This window comes from Gobius niger (assembly GCF_951799975.1).
Source record: "Gobius niger genome assembly, chromosome: 14".
NCBI classification, from domain to species: domain Eukaryota; kingdom Metazoa; phylum Chordata; class Actinopteri; order Gobiiformes; family Gobiidae; genus Gobius; species Gobius niger.
This window is the reverse complement of record NC_136865.1, coordinates 10,807,078-10,822,418: the sequence shown is the minus strand read 5'-3', so window position 1 is coordinate 10,822,418 and position 15,341 is coordinate 10,807,078. Positions and strand designations below refer to the sequence as shown.

The 15,341-nt window shown below is 41.5% G+C and overlaps 1 protein-coding gene across 1 annotated transcript in view; it reads right to left on the bottom strand.

The window, feature by feature from the left end:
* The window catches only part of col22a1 (collagen, type XXII, alpha 1), a gene marked incomplete at its 3' end in the record, with an annotated part of 53,931 nt that overhangs the window by 19,746 nt on the left and 18,844 nt on the right, over window positions 1–15,341 (bottom strand). The window contains exons 7-31 of the mRNA XM_079571205.1: window positions 14,938–15,213; window positions 14,739–14,819; window positions 13,963–14,079; window positions 13,840–13,875; window positions 13,691–13,753; window positions 13,494–13,532; window positions 12,143–12,196; window positions 12,008–12,061; window positions 11,872–11,925; window positions 11,035–11,088; window positions 10,504–10,548; window positions 8,284–8,337; window positions 8,140–8,193; window positions 7,470–7,505; window positions 5,759–5,788; window positions 5,448–5,501; window positions 5,210–5,263; window positions 3,401–3,454; window positions 3,066–3,119; window positions 2,946–2,999; window positions 2,802–2,855; window positions 2,392–2,445; window positions 2,246–2,290; window positions 2,111–2,173; window positions 27–80 (exon numbers count right to left, since the gene is read on the bottom strand). Of these exons, the coding sequence (XP_079427331.1) occupies window positions 27–80; window positions 2,111–2,173; window positions 2,246–2,290; window positions 2,392–2,445; window positions 2,802–2,855; window positions 2,946–2,999; window positions 3,066–3,119; window positions 3,401–3,454; window positions 5,210–5,263; window positions 5,448–5,501; window positions 5,759–5,788; window positions 7,470–7,505; window positions 8,140–8,193; window positions 8,284–8,337; window positions 10,504–10,548; window positions 11,035–11,088; window positions 11,872–11,925; window positions 12,008–12,061; window positions 12,143–12,196; window positions 13,494–13,532; window positions 13,691–13,753; window positions 13,840–13,875; window positions 13,963–14,079; window positions 14,739–14,819; window positions 14,938–15,213 (1,587 nt within the window). The remainder of the gene's footprint in view (window positions 1–26; window positions 81–2,110; window positions 2,174–2,245; window positions 2,291–2,391; window positions 2,446–2,801; window positions 2,856–2,945; window positions 3,000–3,065; window positions 3,120–3,400; window positions 3,455–5,209; window positions 5,264–5,447; window positions 5,502–5,758; window positions 5,789–7,469; window positions 7,506–8,139; window positions 8,194–8,283; window positions 8,338–10,503; window positions 10,549–11,034; window positions 11,089–11,871; window positions 11,926–12,007; window positions 12,062–12,142; window positions 12,197–13,493; window positions 13,533–13,690; window positions 13,754–13,839; window positions 13,876–13,962; window positions 14,080–14,738; window positions 14,820–14,937; window positions 15,214–15,341) is intronic.

Below are 15,341 nucleotides of genomic sequence, written 5' to 3'. Positions count from 1 at the left end.
GAGAATTGACTGTTTATCCTTGTTACCTTGTCGCCCCTTTCTCCCTTGGGCCCGATGGATCCGTCTTGGCCTCTCTCTCCCTAAAACAGAGAGGATAATGTGACTTAATGTTATATTACTCATAAATATTTAAAGCAGCATTACTGGAAAAAATGCTGGCACTTTTCAATACCTGCTCCTATGAAGTTTGAATCTTTAAGCTCAGTTATGTCAAGTATAATTCAAAATCAAAATCAAAATAAGTGTATCATTGATCGTTGACAAGCAGCGTTGTCTAACTGGTCATTATTGTATTTGTGATGTCTGTGAAAATAAAGTTTTTTTATGTTAATGCAGAGACATTAACGATAGCGTCACAAAAAAGCTGTTGCGAACTGAAATTGGGAGGGTTTTTGTTGCATTGAAGTTGCTGGTTTCATATAGTTTTAGACATGGTTTACACTATTGCACTGCGATCGAACTTGATCTTGGCCTGGTGTTAGTTGGAAGGTCAAATGTTGGACCCTTCACTACTGAGCTCTTGTCTTCCACCCTCTCACAGTGGACTCAGACAACCGTCATGATGTGGAGGAAGTTGCTAGTAAGGGAGAGGAAGGGTCCATCTGTTCCCTCTCTTACTCGCAGGCATAGCTCTCTGGGTCAACTCGCTGCACTAGAGAGATTAACTTATAGGTTGTTAAATATTGCAGATGATTATAACAGAAAGCGGTCCTTTTGCTTCTCATGTATAAATTCAGTGGCATCTCCAGCTCGCGTAATCAGCTTAACAGTTTGAATTGACTGCATTGCTTTAATACGCATCCGGGCTACATGCCATCTTCATTTGGTTATTTACTTATTCATATTATTTATTTTTTTCGTTTTACTTTTCTCGATTTGTTTTCATTTTTTTAACATACTATATTTATACATTGTGATTTTCACTGTCATGAAACTATTCTGTAGTTTTTTTTTATTTTATTTTTTTGGAGCGGAGGCTGTTACTTGAAATTGCTACAGCTTTGCAGGCACCATGTGAAACTATTGTGTTTTTTGTTGAATGAAGTTCAATTCATAAAAAAAAAAACATATTGCAAGGATTTGTTTATTTGTATATGCTGCAATTAAACGGTAGGAGCCAAAACAAACAATCATGCCGAGCCAGAGGGTGGCGCTATGGGCTGTTTTGTTCCCTGGGTTCCCTATGAGAAGGCTCAGTGTGGGGAAGTAAAACTGTTACCTACAGTGTAAAAGCATTCAATTTTGAGCCCCATGGAAAAGCAATGTGCCATCAGAGCAAATACAGAATAGAGCATCAGAGAAGTTTGTGGTGGAGCTATCTCGTGTCAGTGACCATTTTACATTGCCTATAGTTCTGTGGTGTTTTCCATATTGTATATTTATCAATTGTTGCTACAATTATGTTGTAATATTCATCATTTTTGTTTATTGTATTCTTAGGTGATCATGTTATTTCTGTAATACAACTTAAAATGTGAAATTAATATATGATGTAGAGTAGACTCATCAAAGTGACATATGTCAAGCCTTTATTTGTTATATATATATGATGATTATGGCTTACAATTCATTTTTAAAATTTTCTAATTTTATGAGATTTTTCATTTGGGGTTTTTACAAGCTGTGCACCATATTAATATAGGCTATACCTCACTTTGCATGAGTCTATCATGTATTAGTTTCACAGTTTAAGTCAAATAACAGAAATGAATGCACTCTTTAACGATGTTCTAATTTCTGAGTTTTACCTGTAAATCGAGACAGGCCCTCATGGCCCCTCCCTGTATACGGTGGGTCACTCCCTTTGATCCGCGTTTGTCTCTGCACCCTGATCTTTTTCACTTTTTCATAACGTCCTTGGTTTTTTGGTCTATGGGCACTTTGACATTTTTTTGACAGCTTAACCCGACCAGACCACTAAATATTTTCAGAGGCTGCAAAGAACCCCACTCGAAAGAGCAGCTGTCCTGTATAACTTTACTTGTTCCACACCAGTACCCAGTCTCCCACATTGTTTTTCGTGAATGCAGACTGGACTTTTTTGTGAACACCTCCGTTGGGAAAACCTCAACATGAACGTGTCACAAAACTGTTAATTCAAAGCTCTTACAGGAACTCCTCTGTCTCCTCTTGCTCCGTCAGCACCTCTCTGCCCGGGTAGTCCAGCCTCTCCCTGACAAAGAAACATCGCCTATAGTTAAACCGCAGCAATGGTGGTAAATGAAGAAAACTGCTGCGCACTCACTCTCTCCCCTGGGGGCCCTCTTGGTCCCGGCGGCCCTTCATCACCCTGAGGACAAGCACATCAGCGGAGCTTTAGCATGTTGCATCCATGATAAAGATATAAATGCAACCTCGGGAGCTTCGTGTGTTTGTGGAAGCAAACTGTACCTTAGGCCCAGACTTTCCAGCAAACCCGTCAGCTCCGCGCTCTCCTCTGGGGCCCTTCGGACACAGTTACAAACACTGACGTCAACTCACTGTCAAACGTGCATTTACAAGAACCAGTTTTTATGCTACAATAGGAATATACACAATAACAATAGTCTTTTTGATTATTTCTCTGTCCTCAGGGATCCAAAATAACAGTTTACAGGGCACAACGGAGGCTAAACAGACCTGTGGTAAGTTAACTACTGACTACTACTTGGTTTACGAAGTTTCGGATAAATGTTTTAAATATAATTGCGTGTTTTGCTAAGTTATGTATTATTCAAGCTGGCTAGATTTGTCATTGATCTCTATTGATATTTAAATCTTCATGAGACCCTTTATTATGGGAGGGATAAGGTCGCACTGACCGGAGCGCCGTCATTTCCGGATAGGCCATCCAAGCCATCTTTACCAGGAAGACCCTTGGAAAAAAAAAAGGACGGATGAGGTGTCAGTCAAAGTGGACGGTTAAAACTCACAAAGAGCTGTAAACCAATAACAACGCCACTCACAGGTTTTCCCATCTCTCCCGGTTTACCGGAAAACCCGATTTCACCAGGCAGTCCCTAAAAAGAGAACAGTTAGAAAGTACATAAAAATGCGAAATGAGATTTGTCGTTTCTTTCGCTTACAGGTGGTCCCGTGAGTCCGGGCTTTCCTGGTCCCCCGGGTGGACCTTCTGGGCCCTAAGACACACAAAAAACAACAACATTTAGTGAGGGGTTAATTAGTATTCTGAGTTTGTGAAAGCCAAATACAGTATCCGCATTGAACCACCAGAGGGAGCTCTCAAGCCACGTTTGGCAGCACAGAACAGGTGCAGCGTTTTGCCCTGGGAAGCAATTTGCAGAAGGAGCCGCAGCTTTTAATCTCACTTTATTTAACAGCTTTCCATTATGACATGCTGGGAGTAATGCGCCGTGACTCGCAACAATAGCTTTTTCATTCAAAACTGCAAAGTACTTACCGCAGGTCCGGGAAGGCCGTCCACGCCAGGCAAACCGTTCTCACCTTTCTTTCCCTGGCAAACAAACAAATGTGGTTCACAAGGTCACTCACTGCCATTGTGGGTTATATCGATCCATCAGTTCACCCGTTTGTGGTTCTTGCTACTTTATGAATCTGGTAGATATTTGGTTGTCAAAAGTGTGGCAACACCTACCACGTTCATATTCAAAGGTATGGCCTGGATGTTGTAGAATAAATCACCTACTATGACAAGCATCTGTGCAATTCAATCAAGCGCATCTTCAACCAAATACTTCTCTTATGAAAAAAAGCAAGTGGATGTATTTCTGCAGTAAAACCGAGCTTGAGCAAAAGGGAGATTAGGTGGATATTGTTCCATTTCAACGCGATATAATCCCTTTATACATATTAATGAAGGATAAATCTCTACATCTCTCCGGAGCTTGTCGGGTTGAGGACGTTCTGCTGCAACAGTCTTTTATTCATGGCCAAGAAGAGGTTATGGTCCTGCTCCCGACTGTCGGCCTCACCATCTACTGCAAAGACTTGAACGTGCGGCTTGAGAAGTTGGCAGCTCCCGGCCCAACGGGGTCACCATGGTCAAATATTGCTACCCTCCTGCTTGGTTTGTTCAAGATATGGGCATGGGTCACGGGCACTGCACTGTTGGTACTCACTGCCGGATTAATGAAGGATGGGTCAAATGAAGGGGACACTGGGCTGCGGTGGCTGTGGACATCTAACCTGTGTCCACAGCCCGCTACAGAAAACAACATGGTGACCCTCAAAACAATGATTACACTGAAATAAGCAACATTGTCTTGAAATAAGTACATTTTCCCCTGACTTGAGTCACTCATTTCAGAAAACGTGTCAGTGAAGCCAGTTTTTGTACACGTAAATCAGGAAAAAAGATCTCGTAACACTGACGTAGAGGTTTTTTCTTCATTTAAGTGTAAAAAAAACACTGACAGATTTCTTGACATTACTTAAAGTGATAGTCTGGAAGTCTAAATGTTTTACAAATTTTCCAAAATGCGCAAAACTGACCACATCTTTCTGTAAAGTATGTAATAATAGATACTCCTTCCCGGATCTAATCAACTAATCAGAGTCTAGTATCCTCTCGTGTTGACCAATGAGACGAGGTTTTCCTGTGAACCAGCCTGTCAGGAGAGGAGGGGGAGGAGCTTGATCATTTACTTTTTTTATTATTTAAAAATTCTGTTCCTGCTCTCCTCATTTTGCAAACGAAGAAGGGCTTTCTGGTTGAAAAGGGGAGGAATTTGATTGTTTACTTTCAAATTTCACTCCATCTCTCCTCACTTTGCAAACTTACAGACTATCACTTTAAATCAGGGGCAAATTTACTTTTTTCTTTACTTTTAGCAGTGTTCTTAAGCAATATCCCCTTAATAAAATGGCTGTCAGGATGCGGAACTCTCTCTGTTCTCCACTCTGTCCTTCTTTATTTTTTTAACAATAGCATGTCTTATTCAAGCGGCCATGAAGGCACAACATACTCGTTAATGCCCTTTGTACAGCACACCCAATATATACGTTAATGTTTTACAATAGTTGGGTTAGGTGCTCACAAGGTTGTTCTAATTCTGTCTTATTTGAGTCATTTGATCATACATATTTGGTAACTTAAAGCTCCTAAAGGTCTACGTGGATTCATAATCTGAATGTGAACTTATTTAGTAAAACAGCATGATATGATGGACCAAGGTTGCACCATGAAAACGATGACGCACAGAAAAATGGATCAACAAGGTCAGAAATGTTCACTATTGGTGATTCTTACCCGCTGGCCGAATTCACCAGGCTCTCCGGGAAAACCTTGAGCGCCGGGAGGACCCTAAAGAAGACAACATTGACATTCAGCCACAGTCGAGAGAAAGGGGGGGAAAAAAAAAAAAATTTAATCAGCAGCTCGACTACACATGTACAAGCAGGCGCCTTTTTCCACAATACCAAGCTCTCGGCTGGGAGTGCAAAATCCACCACAGCGCAAACACAGAATAATAAGAGAAGACGCTTACAGGAGGCCCAGGGGGTCCGTCAGCGCCAGGAGGCCCCGGGGGTCCAGCTACTCCCTGCAACAACAGCATCATGATACTATGTGCATGAAGAGATGAGCCAGTAATCTCAACATTTCAATTACTGTGAAACAATTTGGGATAATTGATTTTTACATTGTAAGAGAGGGGGGAAAGAAGAAAATCCATATCACAAGCAAATACACAAACTACAAACAAAGAAACACAGTGATAATAGACTGTAGTATTCAATAAAAAATAGATCAAAAACATGAAAGAGGATTATCATTTGTAACATATTATTTGACAGTTACCTTGTCTCCTCTGATGCCATCCTTCTGAACCTGAAAGACACAAGAAACACAAATATACGGATTTAGGGATTTAGTTATTGCCGCCCCCTTGTGGCTTGAATGTTCTAGCAGGGATTTTTCAATTTTCATTTCCCTTTCATAGCCCTCACACTCTTTGAAATAAGTATCACAACAAAAGGCCACTTAATGTGACTGGATCTGGCTCATCATTAGATAAAAAGTAAAAGCCAAACAGCTCCCTTTGCTCTGTAACTCAATTATGCTGATTTCAAAGATAAGCCACTGTTTGTTGAGGTCACGGTGGTAAACAGAGTGAATAGTTAAAATGACAGACTCTGGAAATTTTAATAAATTCAACAAGAATTCAGAGGGCTGTATTTGACCCTGAGTCAAAGGTTTGCAGCCTTGTTCGGCAATGTTACAGATCTATGCCCACAGATCTATGCCCCAGATCTATGCCCAGGGGCGCCGTTAAATATTCTGGGCCCTATGACAGAAAAAAAATTCTGCCCCCCCCACATTTATGTATATAAAAAATACAAAAAAACACATTAAAAATCACCTATGTACCTTAAACGGCTAATTTAAATACTTACACAGTGGGGGGCTACACAATATTTTTTTACCTGAACAGACTGCATTTCCTGCAATTTGGTGCCTTTTCGCGGTGCTCCAGCAGGTTTGTATGGTTCAAGTTGTGGATTTAAATTTTCATTAAATTCTATTATTGGGCGACATTTTATTAATGCTATAATGCTTGCGTTGCCTATTATTATTATTTTTTTATTAAGTTTAAAATATTTCAATAGGAAGGCAACTTATATTCTAAATTTAACTACTACTGCTTATCAATCTGAGTGAGTGGGGCCCCCGACCCCCAGCCCTCTGCGGCATGTGCTCCGCCCCTGCTCTAAACTTCATTTCTGACTGTGAGGTGCAGCCTCACACTGGACCCTGGCTCCAGTCAACACAACAGCCTAAAGCTTTAGTCAGGACACTCGGTTTTATTTTGCTTTTGTGATTTAAAGTAAGGGTCCGCACAGCAGTTAAAGCTCCCAATTTTTTAAATTTAAATTAAATTTTTTTACGTTTCTTACACCATTGAGTGTGACGTTTCGGGCCACATGCCCTTCATTAGCCATTATTTTGCTTTTGTAACAGTGTGAAGTACTGTGAACAGTGCGAGTCCAGTCACTGTAGTAATTTGCGCTATTGAATGACACTTATTACAGACTTTATCAGCCGTTGGCATTCAGGGATGAACTGGCCGATACCAAACTGGTTCAAGGTCGGGGATCAGAGGGCGCACAGCGAGCTCTGAGTGACCGAGCTGATGCTGCAGCCTCAGTGTTTTGGTGACAGAATGCCCAAAATAAATCATTCATTTCATCACTGATTACAGGCTGTTCCGGAGGGCAATTGTACCAAGAGCAGCAATCTTTGACTATGACAGACTCCAATTAACTAATTTTATAGCATCTGAAAGTAGAGCTTTAACTGTAGGTTACCACCCATTATTTGTCATCATATTACAAGGCATTGTAGAAAACTATCCTTAAAAAACTATATTTTTCATTCCATTGTTTTCAGTTGAAACTCGCATCTCTCGCATTAAAACTTTTCATCCCACATTGTTCTTGTCTGCTTCTCCTTAAATGAGCACGTTGAAAACAGATACGCTTTCCCCCTTCCTTCTCGTTTTGGTACTCACCACATCTCCAGGTATCCCGGGAAGACCTCGATCTCCCTGTTACACGGTTCACACACACAGAGACAGACACCATGGTTAGGTAACTCAAAAGTCAAGTCCTCAAGGCATTCACGTAAATATACATCAATGGCTGTAATTTATGCCACTCTGGCTGGTAAATTGTGCTCTTGTGCGGGGGGAAAGTGAAAGCTGCGGAGTTGCCGGGCGAAGTAATTGTGTCTTTGTGCAATCAAATGGGTGCGTATTATGTATGACTGTTGGGAGAAACACACATCAAAGAAGTAATTAGAGGCAAATAGTGTATGTGTGTATGTGTGTGTGTGTGTGTGTGTGGGTTATATTGACAGCCAAAAAACGAGTGGGCTGTGAATGAGACTGAGGAATGTCTGGAGAATCGGCCGAGCACCGTGGGTAAACTTGAAGTGCTTCATCGTGTCAAACGAACAGTGATATCTTTTGGGTTAGTCAGCAATTATGTGCAACACTGTATGAAATTTGAATCTACAAAACTGGAGGGGCGTCTGGTTCCTGGTCATCTGCGTGGCTCAGATATATGGACAATGTTTGCTTGTACTAAAATTATGATGGTTCATTTATCCAAGGATACAAACTGTAGTCACTTTGTTTGCCCTGTAATGATTGGCTTTCAATTTGCCTACAGTAGACATACCTTGTCGCCTTTAATTCCACCTGGTCCAGGGGCACCAGCCATTCCCTTCAGGCCCTAAACAAACATCATATAAATTGAAGAGTTTATAAATGCTTATGAAATGAGTTACTTTTGCTGCATTATTTCCTGTGTGAGTAAACGTACATCTTTTCCAGCAACGCCGTTTGGTCCAGGTAATCCATCGATACCAGCCAGTCCCTAAAACAGGAACAAAACCAAACCAGGCATTAGATAGAGTATAAGAGAGTATAAAGTATATGTTCAATTTCTAGAATGGTAGACGTCAACTAGAAAGTCATCTGCCTCTCGACTTGCAATCGGGTTTCTCCATCTCTCAACCAATCTATTTTTTTTTTTAGATTTGAGCCACAGTCCTTATCTGCCTTGTCACCACGTCAGCAGCAGGCACAGCTCGGATCTTGTAGTCCCAGGGGGGGTTCAGTGTCCTCAAATGTTAGCGGACAAGTTTGCACAGTGTATAGTTGATCTGTAACTGTTGTCAGGTCATATATGTCACACGTAGTTTGTTTCAAAAAGAAAACATTCCGCAATCATGACAAAAGTTCACTTCAACAAAACCTTTTTATTTTTTTTTATTTTTATTTTTTTAAAGTTGACAGACTATAGAGATTTTATTCACCATATTTTCCGGACTATAAGTCACTCCGGAGTATAAGTCGCACCAGCAAAAAAAGGCTAAATGATGAAGAAAAAAGATATGTACGTCGCTCCTGAGTATAAGTCGCACCAGCCTTGGCAACTACCTGGGCATGGAGCTGTAACTGCACCATTGACAAGCCTCTCCCGGCAGCACGTTGTTCAAGCACCCATTTTCAAACTCGTTCCTCTAGCTGTGGCCATCTAGCCTTTAGTGCACAATTAGCTTTTTTTGTTTTCTTCATTGCTGTAAGAGTACCCACTGCTTTGTGCCAGTCCATCACAAGTTTCTCGCTTACTTTTGTTCTGCTGCTCGATTACTGTTTTGTGGTGCAGGAGTAGCAGATACTACAACACAAGCCTAGAGCGCCCTCTAGCGGCAGTCAGTATGAAAATAACGAACAGGAAATTATATATTTTGATATATAAGTCGCACCTGGGTATAAGTCGCTCCCCAAGCCAAACGTTCGCTGTTTCAGCAGATGAACTAGAAGTCTGGACAAGCATTTAAGTCACCAAATGAAGTACTTGCACATGTTTCCTTTTGGACAATGAACTGCGTGCAAACTAAAACCCAACCCTCATCTTTTCAATAACGTTTCATTCATCCGTAGAACTGTAGTCCAAGCTACTGTCCCCCCTCCCCTCTTCGTGCCACTCACTCGCTGGCCTTACAAGTGCTTTTCCAGCGCAGGCCCCGCAGGAAATGACCTGTTGATGTTGTGAACAGCGGACAGGCAGACAGCTCTAAACCTGTCAAAGCACCGGGCCTAAGCATGTTTCAGGCCTGTTCTCCTTTAACCTGCCGTGTTTCCTCGTAGCATATGCTAAAGTCATCACTGTCCTGACTCAAGTGTTTACAACTTTGTTCAGTCCACATGTAAAAGCCATTTGAAGGAAGCCAACATCTCAGCAAGATTCACCTAGCTGCTCAGATATTCTTTCTATTCAGTCTAACCACACTGCATGATATTTCACCCAATAAATAAATAAGAGGAAGGTTTTGATTTGTGGGACTTTTTACTGGTAAAATCTGTCTGCACTGTGAGAGCCTTTGCTGGGAGCGGGCTGTGACCAGCTCGTCTCCATGGAGATGTTGCTGCTCCGCGTTGGCAACAGGTAGCTGAACATATTAGGTCTTTCCAAATGATTTATTCCAATAACCCGCTGCAAGAATAGCAGTCTGTGTCTAGATGAGATTGGGGCATGCTTACTTGTGGCATAGAGACACCTGGAAAGCTCAGCAGCGTTGGCTTTAACTTGGAATCGCAAAAAAACGACACAATTTCAATGAGAATCAACTACCGGTAATCACGTATGACTTTCGGGAAGCGGCTGTTAGCATTGGGACGTCACATCCACCGTGTTTATGGGCCGCATGAGTGGCATCGCAGCGTCATTCTGATGGAAAAGGGGAAAGTTCGCACAGCAACAAAAGCTCTGGCGAATGTGAATGAGCCGCCTTGTAGCCAAACGCCCCCACAGAATCCTAGACAGGAAGCGCGGAGCGAGTATCAAGGAAGCCACATCTGTTTGCACCATTACACCCCGGGCTTCGGTGTTCCAGGAATGGTCTCTTCCAGGGAATGAGTTGACCCCTTTGCTATGAAGTTTATTCTTGAGAAGTAAAGCCGACTTGTAAATCTCAGGTGAAAATGGCCGTCTGAAAGCTTCAACATGCACGATACGAAACATAAATTTACTTACTTGGGCGCCCGGTGCTCCTTTGTCACCCTTGATTCCAGAGTCACCCTGTAAAAATGTATATTTACTCATGACTAGGTTGCACATTCTGTTTTTCATAGAATAATTAGTCGCTATCAAGCAATAATATTTTTTTTCTCCAGTAAAATATGAAACCATTATCGAGCGGTTTTATTGGTTTGTGACATCACAGTCGATGGCATAGTTTCTGCATCGATACTCCAAAAGTATTCGATCCGCCCATCCCTAATGACTATTTCGTCTTCTATACAGCATAACCATAACATTTGTGTAACTATACTTGGATCGTGTAACTTTTCACATAACCGTATTTAAATAGGTAGCTTCACCCCAGTTTGGAGCTATACCTTTGCTGGGAGAGGCTAAATGCTAACAACGTCTTTGCTCTGTTTGCGGGACTGAGCGCACGCACAAAGACCAGACGGGTACAAATCAACTCGTCTAAGCTCGGGTAAGAACATATCTCAGTATGGAAAAACAGTGGCCTGTTCCTTTAAGGTCATTAGTACTTACATTTTTGCCTCCCAAACCAGGTGCTCCAGGACTTCCAGCATCACCTTGAATTCCCTATTGAAAATGAGAAAGAGAGAGAACAAACAAATAAAGTGATTAAAGTTTGGAATTGCACTAAATGCAAACACTGTGTACTAGACTAAAACAAAGGCCAGCTCAGAAAAACACAGATTGTGACTGTTTCCTTCGTCGATAGGATGCTACGAGCTCCTTCCCTGGATGTTTGTCAATACGTCCAGTGTTTGTATCTTACGGTCACAAGGATTGTGTCTGTCTTCTAACTCAGTTACGCTATGGCCCTGCCCCCTAACCTTAACCAAACCCCCTTTCCTAACCTTAACCTAAACCTTAACCGTACCCTTGTTCCTAACCATATGATTTATAAAACTAAAATATCAACTTAATAAAGCTAAAAGAAAAAGCTCAATTTGGTGTGTCGGCCAATGAGAATTAGCGGAGTGTGGCTTATGGCTCAACTTTGGCAGTAGTATAAATAAATATGATGATGTCCAAAACAGCAGTATGTTAGGGTTTAGATTTTTTACCCTTTAAGTATATCATCTTGTAGAATTATCAGAGCTAAATCTGTAATTTCTGTAACATTTTGGTCTGTAATTAAGTGGCTATAATCATTCTCTGACCTGTTGAATTGAGCCTAATGTCAAGTCCATTACATTTATGTTAGGTTTGCCCCAAATCGAAAATAGGAAAATCATGTTGACACATAACCACACATACTGGTCTGTCTTATTTGGGGGACTATGGAAATAGGCACCCATATATTATAGTCTATTATGATGAAGTGGTTTGTGAAGACAGAACTAAAAGCCTTCCTACCTTTAGGCCAGGTGGACCTTGCCCCCCTTTACTTCCTGGCGCTCCTGCTGCTCCCTGATTGGAAAAGAAGGAACGTTTGTCTTTAGAATAGCGCTCACAAGTCATTAAAGCATAAAACATCTAAGCTATTTCTCACTTTGTCTCCTTTATCTCCGGATAAGCCATCAATTCCTGGAACTCCACCAAGGCCCTGGCAAGTAATGCAAAAATTAAATGAGATATTTGTTGGTAATTTTAGTGAACCACACGGATTTGGCATCACTTGGCACACCTTCTCTCCTTTTTGTCCAGCAGCACCTGTTAATCCTATGCTGCCTGAGTCACCCTGTAAAAAAATATTCAGTCATTTCATTTGCTGCATGAAGCATGCTCCCTGGAGTGGTTAATGTAGATGACGTGCTCTTGCAACCTCTAGGTAACACAAAACGGGTTTAGTAGAATGGACAAACATACAGATGTATGTTAATACAACACGGTTAGATGGACGACAGACTTCACAGATATGACACTCAAACTGAAGACAGAGACACTTTTTCTACAAGTTTGTAATGACATTAAGAACACCCCCAGCTCTCCAGATGCATTATGGACAAGACAGAAGCCACCTTTTATGTCAGGGATAATCTTAGAAATGAAAAACTTTTACAAGTTATTAACTTACATAGCACCACAAGACAGGACGCTGCTCCTTTTAACCAGTTCACATCACAGATGGTTGGCTTTTAATTATTTTAGGAGCTTACGTGATTGTAGCATAATTTCCTCCATCATGCAATATTTTAAGAGAGACCCCTGTCTGTGCCCTATAATGAGATATTTGCCTTTAAAGCACTGCTTCAAACTGACTGGCAGCAGAGTTGGTTAAATATGCAATTAGAGACAAACACAGCAGGGTGAATTCACTTCACTAAGTGTGGCTTGATGACCACAAAGCCCCTTTGACAGCTCAGCTCTGGTTTATCTTTTTCTTTGTAGAAAACTGAAAGCCACTAGTGATCGAAAGAAGCTGTCAACTCTGGTGCATAAAGTGAAGGATAAAAAGCAATAGGGATGCTCTACATTAAAGCAATGTAAAGCAGTTCATAAAGCAAGAGAAGGATATGGCTTAAGGAGAAGTTTTGGAAAACAAAAGGCAAATGTAATTTCTATTTTTTTTTTTCTTTCTTGGCCCTATCATGTGTTCACATTCAACAAAAGAAAACAAACAAAGTGATGTCATTCTCCTCAGATTTATATATACTTAAGTATATACTTAGGCAGTGCCATCATGACAGTCTGCTTCATAGCAACAGTTAGTCTCCAGAATAGCTCTCCTGCAGAGTCAGACTGACGCTGGCACTGCCAGCTCAGAGCAGGCAGACTGGGTGGGCCTATGGGCCTGACCCCACTGCACATCCTCTGTGGTCACCTGGCCTTCCATTCAGGACATCACTCTAACCATAGTCCTAACTGTTCCTTAAGCGGTGCAGTGGCAGAAGACGTAAATAAAAGAAAGAGGAGCAAAGAAAGGCGGACATCATGTTGTGTCTTAAATACAGGCATATTAAATATGCACAGAGACAAACATGCTGCATACAGAGATGAGGTAGTGCTCATGCAGCGGAAAGAGGACAGGTACTCACCTTCACCCCTCTGTCACCTTTGACAGAGATTACTCTGCCCTGCAAATAATTCATCATTCAGATCAATTATTATCGAGGCACAGAAATAAGGCATATGGTTGGTTGCATGCATGGCTCTTTATATGAGATCAAATATTGATCATTATTCATAAGTATGTGTTCATTAATGATGTAATTGTGCACATTTGTTTTCCTACAGTTTCTCCCTTCTCTCCTTTGAGGCCAGATGGTCCAGCAGCACCTTTAGCACCTGTATCACCCTGGAAAAGCCACACTGAGATTCAGCAAAAAGAATCACTCTGGTGTTGTATGACACTCAAAAGTAGCAGAAAGCATTGTAAGTGACCTTTTCACCCATGGGACCTGCCACACCAGGTTCTCCCTGTGGAAAATGCAAGTTCTTAGAAAGCCCAGAAAGCAAGAATCCATTTAGGAGCGATGGCTGAGGTTTGGCCACGGCAGAGTTTACCTTCTCTCCAGCAGGACACGAGCAGTTGACTTGAGGCCCTTCCTTTTGCTCTGCGGTGGCCGGAGTTGGAGTAGAAATCTCTATTGGAGGAGCTTCAGTCGCAACCTTTTTAGGACACTGAAGAAATACTTAAATTAGCCAAACAGCAACAACGTCTTTATTTAAAGCTTGTTGTAGAGTAACCATTTATACAACCGAAAATACCATTTAATTGCAGTGTATGTTGGGTATGTTTGCATCTGTGTCCCTAAATGTCAAGATTTATATACAAGTAATCAAAATAACTTGATGCAAAAGTTATTATGTTTTTATTTTATCTTAAAGGCCATATACCTGATTTTTTATTTATTTTTTTGTTACGAATAATGAAGGGGAGAGCGAGTAAACTAAAATGTGTGGTGTTATAACTCATTCTTAACTTTCCTAACACATCACAATTCTCAACAGGGATGAGACATTAAACCCCCTCATTGCTAATCTATTCCAAGCCCACAATGTCCCATCTGTGGGTCACCTGAACAACGTCAAATCCCTTGCAGTGCTGTATTGTACAGTAAAGATATGTCTCTAAGCCTTTAGTATAGGGAAAGTATGATTTCACAACAGACAAAAACGGATAGTTCTCACTGTGTTCATTGTTTTTATGAATTCCAAAAGCTGGCGTGTTTATTTTATTTGGAGACAACCTTTAAATAGTGTCTCTTTTGATTTGTAGCTTGTACTTGATTTGTATCTTTTTTTTTACGTCGATAAATCTGTTTGCTAGCAGAACTTACCGGCCCAGTGGGTAGATCACAGCAGGTCTCCAGCTCAGCATGTTTGGCATCGCAGTAAATCATCATTCTCTGAAGATCGAACTGGATTTGTGCAAAACACACATTTCATTGATTAGACACTTTGCTGGTTCCCACAGTGCAGCAACAGTGCCCCCATTCCAAATCGAAGGTGTTTGTGGAACAAAAATGGCAAACTCACATCGATCGGCACGCTGTCGTAGAGTCTCTTTCCTATGACGGTCTTTCCCTGAATGTCGATGTCCTCTCTCTCCTCTAGGGGCAGCGTGGCGATGTGTTTGCAGTCCAGGTACAGCGACACCGCCTTGGCCTCCACGCTGATGGCGATCTTGTGCCAGTTGCGGTCGAACAGGTTGTCCACTTCGGGGTTCTTGAACACGGCTCTGACGGCGTCCTTTGTCAGTCCTGCAGCGTTGTACTCCACCGCCTTGTTCTCTCCGTCCAGCCGGATAGAAACCTGGCACACAGAGGTAAGAAATCTAGTTAGGTTAACCAAAAGCCAAAGAGAAGTAAAAAGAGAATAACTGAGAAAGCTGCTATTCAGAGAGTTTGTTTTCATTAGGTTGACCTTTCAATCTAGTCTAA